The 16,968-nt window shown below is 55.4% G+C and overlaps 3 gene segments (V, D, J or C); all 3 read left to right on the top strand.

The window, feature by feature from the left end:
- The first annotated feature begins 7,316 nt into the window (after nt 1-7,316).
- Nucleotides 7,317-8,538, top strand: LOC132222257 (immunoglobulin lambda variable 2-18-like). The segment is given in 3 exon segments: nt 7,317-7,449; nt 7,555-7,919; nt 8,428-8,538. Coding segments are annotated over 3 exon segments (522 nt in total).
- Nucleotides 8,539-11,489: 2,951 nt separating this feature from the next.
- On the top strand, nt 11,490-12,056 carry LOC132222258 (immunoglobulin lambda variable 2-8-like). The segment is given in 2 exon segments: nt 11,490-11,556; nt 11,677-12,056. Coding segments are annotated over 2 exon segments (426 nt in total).
- Nucleotides 12,057-15,027: 2,971 nt separating this feature from the next.
- LOC132222259 (immunoglobulin lambda variable 2-18-like) lies at nt 15,028-16,769 on the top strand. The segment is given in 3 exon segments: nt 15,028-15,141; nt 15,247-15,563; nt 16,725-16,769. Coding segments are annotated over 3 exon segments (408 nt in total).
- The last annotated feature ends 199 nt before the right edge of the window (nt 16,770-16,968 follow it).

Here is a 16,968-nt window from a genome sequence, read left to right on the forward strand (position 1 = left end):
CTGATAGTGATCCTGGGAGACATCAGGGAGCAAGGCATCCTTGTCAGGCCGAGCATGAGCAACCCGGTCCCTCCACCCTTCAGGGGAACCAGCTGCGGGCCAAAGGCACTGCTCTGGCAATAGTGGGAGCGTCCTCAATTTACCCCGATTCCATTTCCTGCGTGGGGGCCACAAGACCACGGCTCTGCCTCTGCCGGTGGCAGGACAAGCATCTTGCCAGGCACCCAAGGAGGGGTAGGAACCACTGGCACCCTCCCACTGCTACCCACTGGCAGCATTTCATTCTGCTGAACAGAAAGCACAACCTTATTCCTAGATCTCCATCCAGTTAACCCTGATGGGTCTTACACTCTCCATGCAACCAACCGAATCACATGCCCATTCATGAAGGAAGAAGAAAATTAAACCAACCGGGGAGGAGGCTTGATGGGGGCGTTTGCGCCACATCAAAACTCCCAAATGTCCAAGGTCAGGCAGCTTCAGGCAGACAACGGTGTCATCCCCAAAGAAAAAGAAATAGAAAGCAAAATGATTGGATATCAAATCGTGTCTTACACTTTGTTACCTGAAACTGCAAATCGTGTGCTCATTCACGGAGGAACAGAGATACCACTAGGGACCGTCGGTCCAGATTTTGAGGGTCAAGGCTTCCCCAAGGCAGGTCAGGCCAAAATCACAACCAGGAGTTGGCCAGGGGAAGGGAGGGGCTGCAAGTTTGTAATGGGACAAGGGAATTGGCCAAGACAAGGGAAAATATGTTTAAAAAATTCAAAGATTTTGATCTGGAGAAACCTGGAAACCAAAAGGGTAGTGGCTAAGGAGGAAACCAGGGGGTCTTTAGAATGCTGTTTCCCCTCCCCTGGTCTGTGCTGACTTGGGAGCCCTCTCTCTGCACCCCTGGGTGTCAGTCAACCTCTCATGAGCCCGAGGTGCGGCCCCGATGCTAGGGGACACCCACTGATGACAGAAATCAGGAATTCACGCTCCTGGTGATTTTTGACAGCCCAGGGCTGACCCTTCTCTCTGCCGCAAACTACTCTGGCGTCATGGCCTTGACCTCTCCTCTCAGGGTCCTGGGCCCAGTCTGCCCTGACACAGCCGTTCTCAGTGCAGCTGAGTCAGAAGTAACACCGGGGTGTGTGTGTGTGTGTGTGTGTGTGTGTGTGTGTGGGTGTGTGTCTGTGTGTGTGTGTGTGTGTGTGTGTGTGTCTGTGTGGGTGTGTGGGGGGGTATAACCAGGTGTCCTAGTACCAACAGCATCTGTGTGCAGCCCGACGCTCGCAGTGCATGAGGTCGTCCTCTCTCCAGCCCCATCTCCAGCTCCAAGGCCTCCCTGACCGCCGTGGGCTGCAGCCGGAGGACACGCTGTGCACTATCGCTGCTTTCTGTCCAGCGGCCTCCCTTCCCCCCCGTGGTCCAAGGGCACGGGAAGTGAGACCAAAACCTACTTGACACCAAACGTGAGCCAAGTCTGGGGGTGTGATGGCAGCCCTGTTCCTGCACTCCGAGCAGTTTCCAGCCGTAACCCTGGCTTGGGAATGGGGTCCCTAACACACTCCAGCGTCTGCTCTTCTTTTGCTTCTTGTGAAAAGGCAGCAGGACAAACGCTTTCGTGGGGAAATGACTGGGGAATACAACAGCTGCTCCTGCTTCTCCCCACCAGGGACCTCAGGATGCAGGTTCCACCCACATCCTCGATGATGAGCTCGGAGGGGGGCCCCCAAGACGGCTCACAGAAGGGGCTCACCGGAAGACGGCTCCCTTCCCCTCGGGTCCAGCTCAGACTGGCCTCAGGTCCGCCAAGGGTCTCCGATGTCTCTCTGGTCTCCTGTGGCCTCGGTCACCGTGTCCACCCAAGTCTGAGAGTGAGAACCAAACGGCTCCAAAGACAAGGAGACAGCAGGTTAACCGAGCATTTAGGAAGCCGTGGGCCACGGGCAATGGAGGCAGCCCTGGACCGATGGGCATCGCCCGAGCGCCGTCGGGCGTGGACAGCCATCAACCAATGTCTCTCTCTCACATCGATGTCTCTCTCTGTCTCTCTCAAATTGACTAAAAATACATATTTAATCATATACTCAATGGTTAAACAGAAAACACAAAAACCCTGGAGGCACGATCCCCGCTTTCGGTGGGCATCACCTCTTACCTCCAGCCGGACCACCGACCCTCACCGGGACCAGAGGCCGCCTGAGTGACAGGCCGTGTGGCCTGTGAGGGGCGGCCTTTCCCTCCCGGGCACTGCCCGCCCCGCCCCCGCCCCCCAGGCCCGGCCCGTCCAGAGGGGCCTCCCCGGGGGGCACAGGCCAGCGGCCGGCACCGGGGAGCGGACGGGGCTGGTGGGGGGGGGGCCTGTGGCGCCGACGGCTCCGAGCTGCGCCCTCACGGCGTCCCTCAGGCCTCCCGCCCCCCGAGGGGGAGCCCATTTTCAGGTGGAAAATACGGGGGGCGGGTTCGAGGGCCACGCGTGACCAGCGCCAGGTCGCCCACCGAGTCGAGAAGGCGAAGGGGCAGCGCTTGGACTTACGTTTCCCTCAGGCCGCTCCTCGCCTCGCGGCCTCGTGGTCTGGGCGCGGCGGGCGGAGGGCAAGGCGCAATGGCCGCCGGGAGGCTCCCTGGAGCGCCGCCGGAAGCGGCAGGATCCGGCCAAATCCGGCCTTCCGGGGCCCTCTCCGGGAAGTCTCCTGAGATCCTGAGCGGGTCTCCGGGGGAGCCCAGGAGGGGTTAACGGACGGAGGGACGGAGAGAGGGGGAGGGGGGGTGCCTGTGGCCACGCCCGCCAGGCCGCCCGGGGTGGGAGGGGGTGGGGGGCTGCTTGGGGTCCGGGTGGGTAGGGGGTGGGGGTGGGGGTGGGCTGGGATGTGGAGGGAGAAAAAGGAGGCCCCCGGACACCCCCAACTTACCTCCCGCTCTCACCGGGTCTGTGCTCCCGGGGCCCCTTTCCCCCTCGGCTGTGGGTGCCAGTGTCACCGCCCGGGGGCCCTGCGTGAGGGTCGTCGCCCCCCTCCACCCCCCCCCCGTGTCTAGGAAGGAGCTCCCGCCCTGGGGGGCCCACGTCCCCACCCTGCACCGGCCTTGCTGCCGCCCTGGGCGGAGGGAGCCCGGCCCCACGCAACGTCCTCCCCGCAGAGGGGCGCCCTCGGTCCCCCGACCCCCGGCGCTGGCGGCCGGCTCCTTCCGACGCCCCTGATCCCTCTCCCCACTCACCTCCCCAGGCCTCCCGGTGGTGGCAGCGTCCGCCCCTGGAGCCAAGGGCTTCTCTCTCCCCAGCGCCCCCTTTGGGCCAAGTCGCAGCTGGGCCTCAAAACAAGATGGAGCAGGAGCTCCGGAGGGAGCCCCAACCAAGCGGAGGGGGGCGAGGCCCAGCCCCAGCCTGATCTCCGCCTCTCGGAGCCGCCTCCCGCCCCGGCTCTCCGGGCCGCCGCCAGGGGGCGCTGGAGCCTGGCGTCCTCAGGGACCCCGTTTGGGCGCCCCCTTTTGGAAAGTCTCTGGGAGAGAAAAGCGGGGGGATCCTTTCCGGGTGAGGAGGGGGGAGACTGTGGTTAAGAGCAGAGCCGAGGCCCCAGCCTGTCACTCACGCGGCCCGGGATCTCCATGGGGACTTTTGAAATCGCGTCCTCACGTGACCCTGGCTCTCTAGGAAGGTCGTGGTGGCTGAGCGCAACAGGCAGGGTGGTAAGCCTGGCCGTGTGTGTGCACGTGTGTGCACGTGTGTGCATGTGCGTGTGTGAACGTGTGTGCATGTGCGTGTGTGCACGTGTGTGCATGTGTGCACGTGTGTGTGTCTACCCTGCCCTTCCTCCAGGCACCCCCCGTGCCTGTGCGCCAGCAGAGTGTCAGGTTTCCAGCCACATGGATGGATGAATGAGTGCAAATGAGGCCACCGCATTGATCCCCAGTGGGTCTGGGATTGTCACCTAGAACAGAGCCGATGAAAAACCTCTTTTTCTCCCCCGCTTAGAACTGGAGGTTCAGCCCACCCCTCCCTTCCTCTCCTCTCCACTCATTCAGCAAATGTTTGTCCTTGAGTGGCTGCTCATGCCGTGCTCGGAGATATACACAGTATCTCCTCAGGAGGTTTAGGCTGAAAATAGAAAAAAGCAGCCACCCAAAGACAAGAAGACCGTTGTCTTCAAGGGGCGAGGTGTAACGAATTCTCTGAAGAAAACAAAGGGGCTAGTGTGGAAAGTTACCAAGGCGGGCGGTCTGTCGGAGGCCTGAGCGAGGAGGAGCCACTGGGGCTGGAGAGGATCCTGGCAAATTCTGAGACAATCAAGAGCTTGGCCGATTTGAGAACATGAAGGAGACGGGGGCAGAGGGCAGGGTGATAAGCGACAGAAAGGATAGCAGATGCATCTGTGCAACGTGAAATTAAAAGGGAATCCATGAAGCTCAGGGGGAAGGCGGGGAGGGTGGGTGGGAAGAGATCAACCAATGAACTTGGCTGCACATATGCATCAGCCGTGGACAATGGGGTGGTGAGGGGCTGGGCGGGGGGGGGGGGGGGGAGGATGGGAGCAGCTGGAAGAGGTGAATGGGGGACAAAAGGAGGACCTGTGTAATACTTTCAACAATAAAGATTTATTTTAAAAGAGTAAAAATAAAATGAACGGGAGTCTATTTGAAGATCGCTCACCCTTATTTTCATGATCCCGTTGCTTGTCATACTCGCTGAGATAACGAAAAAGATGAGATCAGTAAAATTTAAAAGCAAAAATGCAGGTCCCCCGGCTGATTATAGAATGCAACCCTATTCGTGTAACAGTAAATGTGAACATAACTTCCACTCATTCCATTGCTTCAAGTCATGCCTCGCAATGTTTACCAAATTCCTGGGCTGCACTAGGCCTGGATGTGGAAGAGGGACTGAGAGCTACAGGGCCCCGCCCGCCTGGGGGAGGTGTAATTCATCTTTGTGGGGATCTTAAAAAGCGAGGCCACGTGTCCAGAAGGTGGTCACTAAAATGATAAGGCTGGTTTTCCTAAACCCTTTTCTGCATTTTTTAAATATTTTCTGTCCTAATTGTTTTTCCTTGACTAGCAATGAAAATAGAGCTTTTTTCATTTTGGAGATATTGAAAAATACAGTCAACCTGCACTGCACTGTAATGGTCACCATGGAGACTTTAAAACCCTTCAGTGAGGGAAGAGAGGAGGGGGGATGCTTTTGTAGGAGCTGTTTTGTGTGGGTGCAGCTGATAGAGGCTGGGTCTTGGCTGATCTGTGAGGGGATGAGAAAGAAATGAACTGAAAGAGGAAAATACTTGTTAATAGACATATTTTTAAATTGATTTCAGAGAGAAAGGGAAAGGAGAGAGAGAGACGTCAATGATGAGAGAGAATCATTGATTGGCTGCCTCCTGCACACCCCACACTGAGGATCGAGCCCACAATCCAGGCATATGCCCTTGACCAGAATTGAACCCAGGACCCTTCAGCCTACAGGCCACACCAGCGAGGGCGGACTATGTTTTTTTCTATGATCACCTACAGTAAGCCTGAAGGACAAAGAACCTGCATTCTCGACCTAACCATGCTTGACTCGGGATAAAAGCCATAGAGCGCTTACCAACGAATGGAAACTTCGTCTTTTGATTTTCTCACCAGACGCATGGAAGGATGCTGGGAACTTTAATGAGGTCTTAGTGATTCTCAGGTGAGCACTCTGAGATCAGAAAGGACAAGCCGCTCGTCTCAAGCACAGTGGCCACATCAAGAAGGAATTCAGGGCTGTGGAGTCCTGGCGGGGGCTCCTGGCCCCCAGAGTGGGGTGCTCTGAGTTGTGCTTCCATGATACCCAATACACACTAGGCTCCTGATTTGGTAACACGCACCGGAAATGGCCTCTCCACCCCTGCCTGCTGCAGGGTTAAGCTGACGTGAAAGGTCATGGAGAGAATTGGGGGTGGCTGCTATGCATTCCCTAGGCTGTGTGTCGTGATTTGGGGGAACCACACTTAAAATATATATTTTTTTATTGACTGCAGAGAGGAAGGGAGCGGGAGGGAGAGAGAGACAGAAACATCTATGATGAGAGAGAATCATTGATCTGCTGCCTCCTGCACAGCCCCCACTGGGGACTGAGCCCACACCCCGGGTATGTGCAATGACCGGGAATTGAACCATGACCTTCTGGTTCATAGGTCGACGCTCAACCACTGAGGCACGCTGGCCCGGCTGTATAAGGCATTTTTGAACAAAGGAGAAAAGGGGGGAAATGGAATATTAGATTTCAGAAATGAGAACAGGCGGTTCACAGGTAGCTGAGGAAGAACAGAACACACATATCAGGAAAATTCTGAAACCATGAGACACAGGTTAACTAGCTCACAGATAACCTCTAGACTAACTTTGTCCATTCTAGAGGAAGCTGATGGACAAAGGGAAATGGGCTTAGGGGGAAACAGAAGGGCCCGGGGGCCTGGTACTGAGCGGAATGGGAAAGGACAGAGATGGGAAGGAGGTAAAACAGGGATTTCCAGTGCCCACTCAGCTGCCTCCCCAGTGCGTGGGATGCACCCTCTTGGGCCACCAGGGGGCAGCAAGAGCCCGGGTTGTGGGGAAGGTACTTGCTGTGGTTCATGCTGTCTCTGGATGGAGTTTGAAGAGCTGCTTCCCCCTGAGTCCCTTGATCCCAAAAGAGCTGTGCCCCATAGATCACCTCTTACATGTCAGGGCTAATACATCCAGGACTCAGTTTCAGTCTCCAGCCACTGCAGGGACAGAGGATGGAGCCATGTAGAGCAGCCATGCTGACTAAGGGGAAGGAGAGGGAGAGCAGGGCCATATGCAGCCCCCTGCTCTGCCATGGGCCCTGAGAAATTTGGACCTTTGTCAGCCAACCTGTCCTCACCTTTGCCCACACAGTGCAGAGGGGAAGTCCTGGGATTTCTCACCAGGAACCACCATGACTCCCACAAAGGAACAGGTAGGTATCCCCCTGACTGGCTCCATTTCTGCTCGCTGTCCTGAGCTCAGTCTGATCTTACTTAGAATATATTAAAGAGTTTGGTTCTTTCTTTAAAATTTTATTAATTGATTTGAAAAAGAGAGAGAGATTTATTTGTTGTTCTATATATCAGGGCATTCATCGGCTGATTCCTGTATGTGCCCTGACTGGGGATGGAACCTGAAACCATGGCACCCTGGGACAATACGCTGATCAATCGAGCTACCAGCTGGGACAAGAGTTTAGTTCCTGCTAAAGCTCTTCTTTCCAGGGAAGCGGGCATATCTAGACTCCAGGTCAAGTCAGAGTGGAGTGAGGAGAGGCAGGTGCAGGAAGTGGATTTGCATGGAGGCCCCTCCCTCCTCTGAGCCAGGGGGAGGGGATAAGAGAGGTCTGGGGGAGCCAGGCTCAGGCTTGGGGTCTCAGAAGGCAGCGCTCTCAGGGCACCTCCACCATGGCCTGGGCTCTGCTCCTCCTCAGCCTCCTCTCTCAGGGCACAGGTGAGGCCTCCAGGGAAGGGACACGGACACCTGGGCTGACTCTGCCTCCTCCGGGCCCCCGGGCCCAGCACTGAGCTCACCAGAGTGTGTTTTTGCTCTTTTCAGGGTCCTGGGCCCAGGCTCCCCTCACTCAGCCGCCCTCAGTGTCTGGGACTCCAGGGACGTCAGTCACCATCTCCTGTGCTGGGAGCAGCAATGACATTGGGAGAACTAGTGATGTCTCCTGGTACCAACAGCGCCCGGGAACGGCCCCTAAACTCCTGATTTATTATGTCAGCAATCGGCCCTCGGGGATCCCTGAGCGCTTCTCTGGCTCCAAGTCTGGCAACACGGCCACCCTGACCATCGCTGGGCTGCAGGCCGAGGACGAAGCCGATTATTACTGTTGCTCATATACAACCAGTGGCACTCACCACAGTGGTGCAAGTTCATGGGGAAGTGAGACCAAAACCTTCACTGAACTCCCTCAAGTCCCTTCACTCCTTAACTCAGACTTTCATTTGTTTATCCTTTGCTATTATTTTATTTTTAAATAATTGCAAACTTAAACACAAATTTAAAGGGAATATAAAGAAATCCTCTATAATCTTTTCCCTGATTCACCACTTTTTAACATTTTACTGTATTTTTTATTATATTTTCTTACTTTCATCTGTTTCAGCATATATGTTTATGGTATGTATATATATGAACATAGGTATATACTCATACATGCATATACATACTCAACACAGACACCATGACATTCATTTTCTGAATCATTTGAGAGTAAGCTGGATCCACCAGCACCTACTTTTAATATCTGTTTTCCCCAGAATTCATTCAATAACATACGTCATTTCAAGGTGTAAATTCAGTGGCTTTTATTCTATTCACGAGTACGTGCATCCATTACGCTCTATAATTCCAGAGCATTTTTATTCCCGGAAGCAATACCTCACTCATTAACAGTCACCCCAGTTTCCCTCTTCTTTCCAGGAACTCCCTCCCAACGGTGGCCATGGCCCACAGAAGGAACCACGCACTGCACAGGCTCCTGTGTTTGATTTTTCTCCTTCATCCAGTGTTTTCAGGGTTCACTCCTGTTGAAGCCAATGTCGGGACTCCATCCCTTAGCGCGGCCCAATGACACTGCATCGCAGGGAAAGACCTCATTGTTGTATCCGGGACTCAACTGACGGCTCCTACGGACTGATCTGCCTCTTCTATCCCAGCCCAGGGGCAGAGAGAAGCTTCTGGGCCCTTGGGCATGAACAGGGCCCACACCACTTCACAGAGGAAATCAAACAGAATCCTCACTCTCAGGGCCAGCGAGGGCGGAGCCAGGGCTTCATCTCTCTCCTCTGAGAGCCGCTCATGGTTCGAGTCCATCGGGGAGGCCCGGAGGGTGTCCTGTTGAGCAGCACCTTCCCTCCTGGGGACCTGGTGCTGGGCCATTTCCTGGAGGAACTGGAGAGGCGGGGAGGGGCCTGGGCCGCAGCTTCATCCCCTGGGCAGGGGGCTACCTCCTGCTCTGGCGCTGTCCCTCTCTCTGCCGGCCTCTGTCAAATGTTCTGGGAGCCTTTCCCCCGCCTCCAAAGGCTGAACAAACCGGGTTCACCTTCTCCTTGTGGTTCGTCATGTAATGTCCTCCGTGGCTGCATTTGTTCTGAGTTCTCGTCTGTGGAGCTAAGGGAAGGAAAAGAATTCATGTGCATTTCCGTTTATGTTTCTAAATAACTTCTGTTATGAGATGCATCATCCCCAAAGAAGCGTGTAGAGATGAGCACTCACAGTGCAGGGAGGAGTAGTACATAGAAACCACATCTGCCTCTGGCTGCATCTCCTCACCCAACGCATGTCCATCCTTCCCACTCCCCAAAGAGCCACAGCACTGGCTTTGGGGTTAATCCCCTATTATTTGCTTTTCATTCCTTCCCTGTACCTCCCACAACTGCATCCTCAAACCAGGTAGTTTTGAAACAATGAGAATAAGCTAGCCTAGCCGGTTTGGCTCAGTGGATAGAGCATTGCCCTGCGGAGTGATTCTGGGCAGGGCACAGGCCCAGGTTGTAGGCTCGATCCTCAGTAGGGGATGTGCAGGAGGCAGCCGATCCATAAAATATATTTTTTAAAAAAAGAGGATAAGCTACTGACCAGAGGAGTGAGGATAGGACACTGTGTCCATCAGGGAGGCCCCCAGAGACCTCCACCCTGACAGAGGCTCAGGCTCAGCCTTGGGCAGAGCTCCCCACAGATTTACTGCCCCCCCCCCCCCGCGCCCCAAAAAGACAGACATGGCCCAGAGGAAAGAGAAGGGATCCCAGAGTTGGGTCTGGTCTTGCCAGATGTGGGCCAGGTCCTGGCTCTCCAGCAGGAATCCTGGCGGGGGCAGAGGGGCTGTATATTCCCTGTTGCCTAGTTGAGCCTGGACCCCAGGGAAGTCTGAGAGCACTCACTGGGGGGACAGACAGACTCATCTTGGCTGGTGCGGACACTGGCGGTGGCTCCTGTCAAGACAACTTGAGCACAGACAGGAAATCCAGGCCCCAAGCTCCCAAACATCACGGGGGGCGGGGGTGCCAGAGCTGCTTGCACCTGGGTTTCCCCAGCTTCCTCACAGAGGCCTCTTTCCATCCGTTGCCCATCAGTGTGTGTGACCATTAGGGCGTGGTGGGCAGAGGGAACTATACTCATGGGCACCCCGGGTTCTTCTCCTGGTACCCTCAGACCCAACTCTGCCCGGGTCCCCTCGCCCGGAGACCTGTGTCCCACCTGCCGAGGACAAACCCGTGCAGGGAGGGGCTGAGGGGCTGGCGGGGGGGGGGGGGGGGCGGGCAGGGCTCTCCCAACCGCACCAGGAGGAGGGAGACAGGATCTGGACCTCCCCCCCCCCCCCCCGCCGCTTCCGGAACAGCTCCCACTTCTAACGGGTCCATCTCAGCTTGTCACTGCACACCCATCACTGGTTGGGAGGAAAATGCGATGATTTCGGTGGGAACCTTTGCAGACTCGGGACTGGGCTCTGTCAGGCCTCAGCCAGTTACCGCTTGTCAACGTGCACCCTGGCTTTCAAGTGTGTGTTGTCTTTTTAAAAAAAATATATTCTATTGATTCTTCCCAGAGAGGAAGGGAGAGGGACAGAGAGCTAGAAACATCGATGAGAGAGAAACATCGATCCGCTGCCTCCCGCACACTCCCCGCTGGGGATGTGCCCGCAACCAAGGTACATGCCCTTGACCGGAATCGAACCTGGGACCCTTGAGTCCGCAGGCCGACGCTCTATCCACTGAGCCAACCGGTTAGGGCATGTGCGTTGTCTTTTTTGCCCTGTTCCTTGGTCTCTCACATGCAACTCTGACCATGGCGATAATGCTCAGTCTGATTTTAGTGAGTTTAGGAAACAAACACACACAGCGGTACAGTCACTCAGCCGCAGCCGCATTCATTGCACTCAGTGGTTGCTTCTTGCACGGGCCCTGACCGGAGATTGGACCTGAAACCACGGCCTGTGAGGCCGACACTCTAACCGGGGGAGCTCCCCGGCCAGAGCTTCCAATAAGTTCGCTACGCAACGTCCAATAAATGCACCGCAGGCTCAGCCTCAGGACCCAGGCGCAGGCCCATGCACGGGCAGGGCGCGGGTCAGCCCGTCCTGTGGGAAGAAGCAGGGAGGTTTGAAGGGTGAGACGTACCCAACGCTGCCTGTTGTCCCTGGAAACTGAGCGATGGGCTCTCTCCAGCCTGCCTTGGACCCTGTCCTCACCTTCACCCCTCAGACAAGAAGTGGAAGTCCCAAGATTCCGCAGGAGCCACAGTGGCCCTTGCACTGCCATCAGCTCAGCCTCTCCTGACTCAGAAAACTCAGCTCAAAGACTTTTAACCCCTCAGGGAGCTCTCTGCCCAGAGTGCAGAGGATCTAGGCTCCAGGGCCAAGTCAATGGGGGGTGGAGAGATGCAGGTGCAGGAGGGGTATTTGCATGGAGGCCCCTCCCTCCCCTGAGGCAGGGGGAGTGGATAAGAGAGGTCTGGGGGAGTCAGGCTTGGGGTCTCAGAGGCAGAACTTTTGGGGCGTCTCTGCCATGGCCTGGGCTCTGCTCCTCCTCACTCTCCTCTCTCAGGGGACAGGTGAGGGCGCCGGGGAAGGGACCACAGAGCCATCCGGGCTGATAGAGGCCTCTGTCTCCTCTTTCAGGCTCACCTGAGGCCAGCACTGAACTCACCACAGCGTGTTATTGCTCTTTCTAGGGTCCTGGGCCCAGGCTGCCCTCACTCAGCTGCCGTCCGTGTCCGGGAATCTGGGACAGTCGGTCACCATCTCCTGTGTCGGAAGCAGCAATGACATCGGGCGTTATAACTACGTCTCCTGGTACCAACAGCGCCCGGGCACGGCCCCCAAACTCCTGATTTCCTACGTGAATGCTCGGCGCTCGGGGGTCCCCGAGCGCTTCTCTGGCTTCAAGTCCAGCAACACGGCCTTCCTCCTCATCTCCGGGCTGCAGGCCGAGGACGAGGCCGATTATCACTGCTGCTCCTATGTGGGCAGCAACACTCCCCACGGCGCTGCGGGCTCATGGGGAAGTGAGACCAAAACCCGCCCGGGCTCCCAGGCGCCCTCCTTGCTCTGAAGACCTTCCCCTCCCTGGGCAGGGCCTCAGGCGGCAGGGCCTGGAGTGCATGTCCCCCTCATGGCTTCTCTCCTTCTCCGTGAAGTTCAACAGAAAAACACTTTGTCGTGAAGTTTCTGGGTATCATGTCAGCTTCCGCTTGCCTGTGTCAAGTGTCCCCCGAGGCAAGTCTATCCTGGATTCCCATGGGCAGAGGGAGAAGCACATGCCTGCCTTTCCCTGCTGTCCTGGGGAAAATCTGACATTGAATTCCTCCACTGGGCAGCTCCTCCCCGCCCTGGATTCAGGACTCCAGAAATGACTGTCATATTCAACTCCGTGGCCACCGTATCTAGTCAGGGTAGTTCCTGTGGTGGGTTATTTATTTATTTTTGTTAATTCCCACACGAGGATATTTTTCCATTGATTTTTAGGGAGAGTGGAAGAGGGAGGGGAAAATAGGGAGAAATATTGATGTGAGAGAAGCACATCGATTGGTTGCCTCTTGCACGAGCCCCAAGCAGGGCCCTGGGCCGGGGAGGAGCCTGCAACCCAGGCAAGTGCCCTTGACCAGAATCAAACTCGAGACTCTCTGATCCACAGGCCGACGCTCTGTCCATTGAGCCACACCGGTTAGGGACCTGTGATGGGTTCTTGTTCTGAACGCCTATTCCGAAAGCAAGAATCCGAGAGAGTATCTGATGACATTGCTGAACAAACAGCCTGTAGTTTTCTCTTTATTGTCCCTCATCTTTGACCCATACTCTTGGGGGCTGAGGCTGGAGAATTTGAGTGACAGACTCTGGTCTAAGATTCCCCCCCGCCCCCTGCCCCCCGCCCCCCAAATCCCTGAACCACTGTGCTTGATGCTGTCCTGGATGTACCTGGACTGTCTCCCCATTAGAATGGGCTCTTTTTAAAAATATATATATTTTATTGATTTCAGAGAGGAAGGGGGAAAGAGAGAGAAACATCAATGATGAGAGAGAATCATGGATCAGCTGCCTCCTAAACACACCCACTAGGGATCAAGCCTGTAATCTGGGCATGTGCCCTTGACCGGGAATCCAACCGCGGCTTCCCGATTCATAGGTCGATGCCCAACCACGGAGCCACACCAGCCGGGGGGTGGGGAGGGCTATCCTACATGTGAACAGTGGGTCCTGTTTGACTGTCATACGGACTTTATTGCTTTAGAAGGTGACCTACCCACTGGGGTTGGCCAAGTTCCATCCCGCCGTCCGTGGTCGGGGTGTGAATGTCAGTTCAGTTTGAGGTCCTGGCAGCATCTGTGGACCTACAGCCCGTGTGCAGCACCGAGTGGTCCCCGTGGTGTGGGCAGTGGGCTGCCTCCTGGTTCTGTTCTGAAATCTGCCCTGGCTCTTTGGGCTCCAATCCACGCAAGCGCCCTTCAGAGGTGGGTCCAGCTCATGAGCAATGCAAAGGCTGTTTTCTCAAAGTTTTTCTGCTGCTTTCTCCGCAACCCTAGATCCCCTCTTAGTTCATCCCCCTGGCGGACTGAAGGGTCCTGGGTTCGATTCCTGGTCAAGAGCACATACCTTGGCTGTAGGTTTGATCCCCTGGTCGGGGCACGTGCAGGAGGCAACCATCAATGTGTCTCTCTCACATTAATGTTTCCCTCTGTCTCTCCCCCTCCCTTCCACTCTCTCTAAAAATCAATGGAAAAATATCCTTGGGTGAGAATTAACAACAAACCCTCCCCTCCCCCCCCCCCCCCCCCCCCACAAATGGAAGGATTTTATAGGCAGGAAAAGGGTGGGGCTAGGAAGTTAAAAGAGCAGGTTATTTCGGACAAGGACGCCTTCCCCAGGGGAAGGCAGGGGTCTCCTCACCCAGTTACCTCACTGGCACAGACCAGGAAACCCCAGGCTGCATGGCTTAAAGCTGCCCTCCTGGGGCCGCTGAAACTGCAGTGAGCTTAGGTAGTACGTTCAGTTTGGTGGTTTAGCAGAAGTGACTCCATTCTGACCAGTTATTTATCTTTAACAGAAAATCAGGGGGCCTGGTGCTGAGCTGGGACGAGACAGAGGGAGGCTGGAGGGGAGCAGAGCAGGGCTCTCCAGCTCTGAGCCAGCTCCTTCCTGCTGGTCCAACTCGGGCCCGTCATGTCATCCTTGGCCGCCAGGTGGCAGCAAGGGCCTGGATTCGGGGCAGCTCATTGCTGTGCTTTCCTGGGGCCTGAATGAGGTCCCAAGACCTGGTTCCCACTGAGCTCCTCCTCAGGGAGAATGTGGGGGTAGAGCGTCCCCAATCTGTACGGCCACAAAACCTTCGCAAGACAGGACATACATGTCCCAGGTCTCAGCCTCCGAGCAGGGCAGAGGCAGGGGGCACTGAGGAGGTGGAAGGGGGAGGGATGGGGACAACCACCAGCTCTGTCTCAGAGCCTGGGAGGAACATCAGTTAGATTTCTACCCGCCCTAGCCCCTCTGAGCCCTGCCCTCACCCTCCGCCATGCACAGCAAAGAGCAATTACTGGGCCCGGCAAGCATGGCTCAGTGGCTGAGCGTCAACCTATGAACTCTGATGGTTTGATTCCTGGTCAGGGCACATGCCCAGGTTGCGGGCTCGACCTGCAGTGTGGGGCTGGCAATAGGCAGCAGATCCATGATTCTCGCTCATCATTGATGTTTCTATCACTCTCTCTTCCCTCCCCTCTGAAATCGATAAAAATAAAAAATACATGTAAAAAAAAGAAAGTATTGAGATTGTTTAGCCTGTGGACCAGACCATAGCCTGAAACCCATGGCTGGAGGGCAGGGGGTCTCCGAAGTCTGACTGCATTTCCAAGGCACTGTCAGGGGCTCAGTCTTAGAACACCCATGCCAAAGCGACTGAATCCCTTGGATTAGCCCTGCCCTCAAGGGAGGCAGAGAGGAAGCCAGGACCAGCTCAGAGGGGTGACCAGAGAGATAACGGAAGCAGATTTGCATGGACGCCCCTCCTCCCCTGAGCCAGGGGGAGGGGATAAGAGAGGTCTGGGGGAGCCAGGCTCAGGCTTGGGGTCTCAGAAGGCAGCGCTCTCAGGGCACCTCCACCATGGCCTGGGCTCTGCTCCTCCTCAGCCTCCTCTCTCAGGGCACAGGTGAGGCCTCCGGGGAAGGGACACGGACACCTGGGCTGACTCTGCCTCCTCCAGGCCCCCGGGCCCAGCACTGAGCTCACCAGAGTGTGTTTTTGCTCTTTTCAGGGTCCTGGGCCCAGGCTCCCCTCACTCAGCCGCCCTCAGTGTCTGGGACTCCAGGGACGTCAGTCACCATCTCCTGTGCTGGAAGCAGCAATGACATTGGGAAGTATAATTATGTCTCCTGGTACCAACAGCGCCCGGGCACGGCCCCTAAACTCCTGATTTATGATGTCAGCAGTCGGCCCTCGGGGATCCCTGAGCGCTTCTCTGGCTCCAAGTCTGGCAACACGGCCACCCTGACCATCGCTGGGCTGCAGGCCGAGGACGAGGCCGATTATCACTGTTGCTCATATACAAGTGGTAGCACTCTCCACAGTGGTGCAAGTTCATGGGGAAGTGAGACCAAAACCTCCTCTGAACTCCCTCAAGTCCCTTCACTCTTCAACTCAGGCTTTCATTTGTTTATCCTTTGCTATTATTTTTTTTAAAAATAACTGCAAACTTAAACACAAATTTAAAGGTAATATACAGAAATCCTCTAAAATCTTTTCCTTGATTCACAACTTTTTAACATTTTATCATATTTGCTTTTCATTTTTTTTATTTTCATCTATCTCAGCATATATGTTTATGGTGCATATATATGAGTATAGGTGTATACACACACACACACGCAAATACATACTCAACACAGACATCATGACATTCATTTTCTGAATCATTTGAGAGTAAGCTGGATCCACCAGCACCTACTTTTAATATCTGTTTTCCCCAGAATTCATTCAATAACATACGTCATTTCAAGGTGTAAATTCAGTGGTTTTTATTCTATTCACGAGTACGTGCATCCATTACGCTCTATAATTCCAGAGTGTTTTTATTCCCGGAAGCAATACCTTGCGCATTAGCAGTCACCCCAGTTTCCCTCTTCTTTCAACGAACTCCCTCCCAACGGTGGCCATGGCCCACAGAAGGAACCACGCACTGCACAGGCTCCTGTGTTTGATTTTCCTCCTTCATCCAGTGTTTTCAGGGTTCACTCCTGCTGAAGCCAATGTCGGGACTCCATCCCTTAGCGCGGCCCAATGACACTGCATCGCAGGGAAAGACCTCATTGTATGTATCCGGGACTCAACTGACGGCTCCTACGGACTGATCTGCCTCTTCTATCCCAGCCCAGGGGCAGGGAGAAGCTTCTGGGCCCTTGGGCATGAACAGGGCCCACACCACTTCACAGAGGAAATCAAACAGAATCCTCACTCTCAGGGCCAGCGAGGGCGGAGCCAGGGCTTCATCTCTCTCCTCTGAGAGCCGCTCATGGTTGGAGTCCATCGGGGAGGCCCAGAGGGTGTCCTGTTGAGCAGCACCTTCCCTCCTGGGGACCTGGTGCTGGGCCATTTCCTGGAGGAACTGGAGAGGCGGGGAGAGAACCAGGCCGCAGCTTCATCCCCTGGGCAGGGGGCTTCCTCCTGCTCTGGCGCTGTCCCTCTCTCTGCCGGCCTCTGTCAAATGATCTGGGAGCCTTTCCTCCGCCTCCAAAGGCTGAACGGACCGGGTTCACCTTCTCCTTGTGGTTCGTCATGTAATGTCCTCCGTGGCTGCATTTGTTCTGAGTTCTCATCTGTGGAGCTAAGGGATGGAAAAGAATTCACGTGCATTTCTGTTTATTTTTCTAAATTCCTTCTGTTATGAAATGCATCATCCCCAAAGAAGCGTGTGCGAGATGAGCATTCACAGCGTAGGAAGGAGTAGTACATAGAAACCACATCTGCCTCTGGCTGCATC

The sequence above is a fragment of the Myotis daubentonii genome, chromosome 19 (assembly GCF_963259705.1).
Source record: "Myotis daubentonii chromosome 19, mMyoDau2.1, whole genome shotgun sequence".
Lineage (NCBI taxonomy): Eukaryota > Metazoa > Chordata > Mammalia > Chiroptera > Vespertilionidae > Myotis > Myotis daubentonii.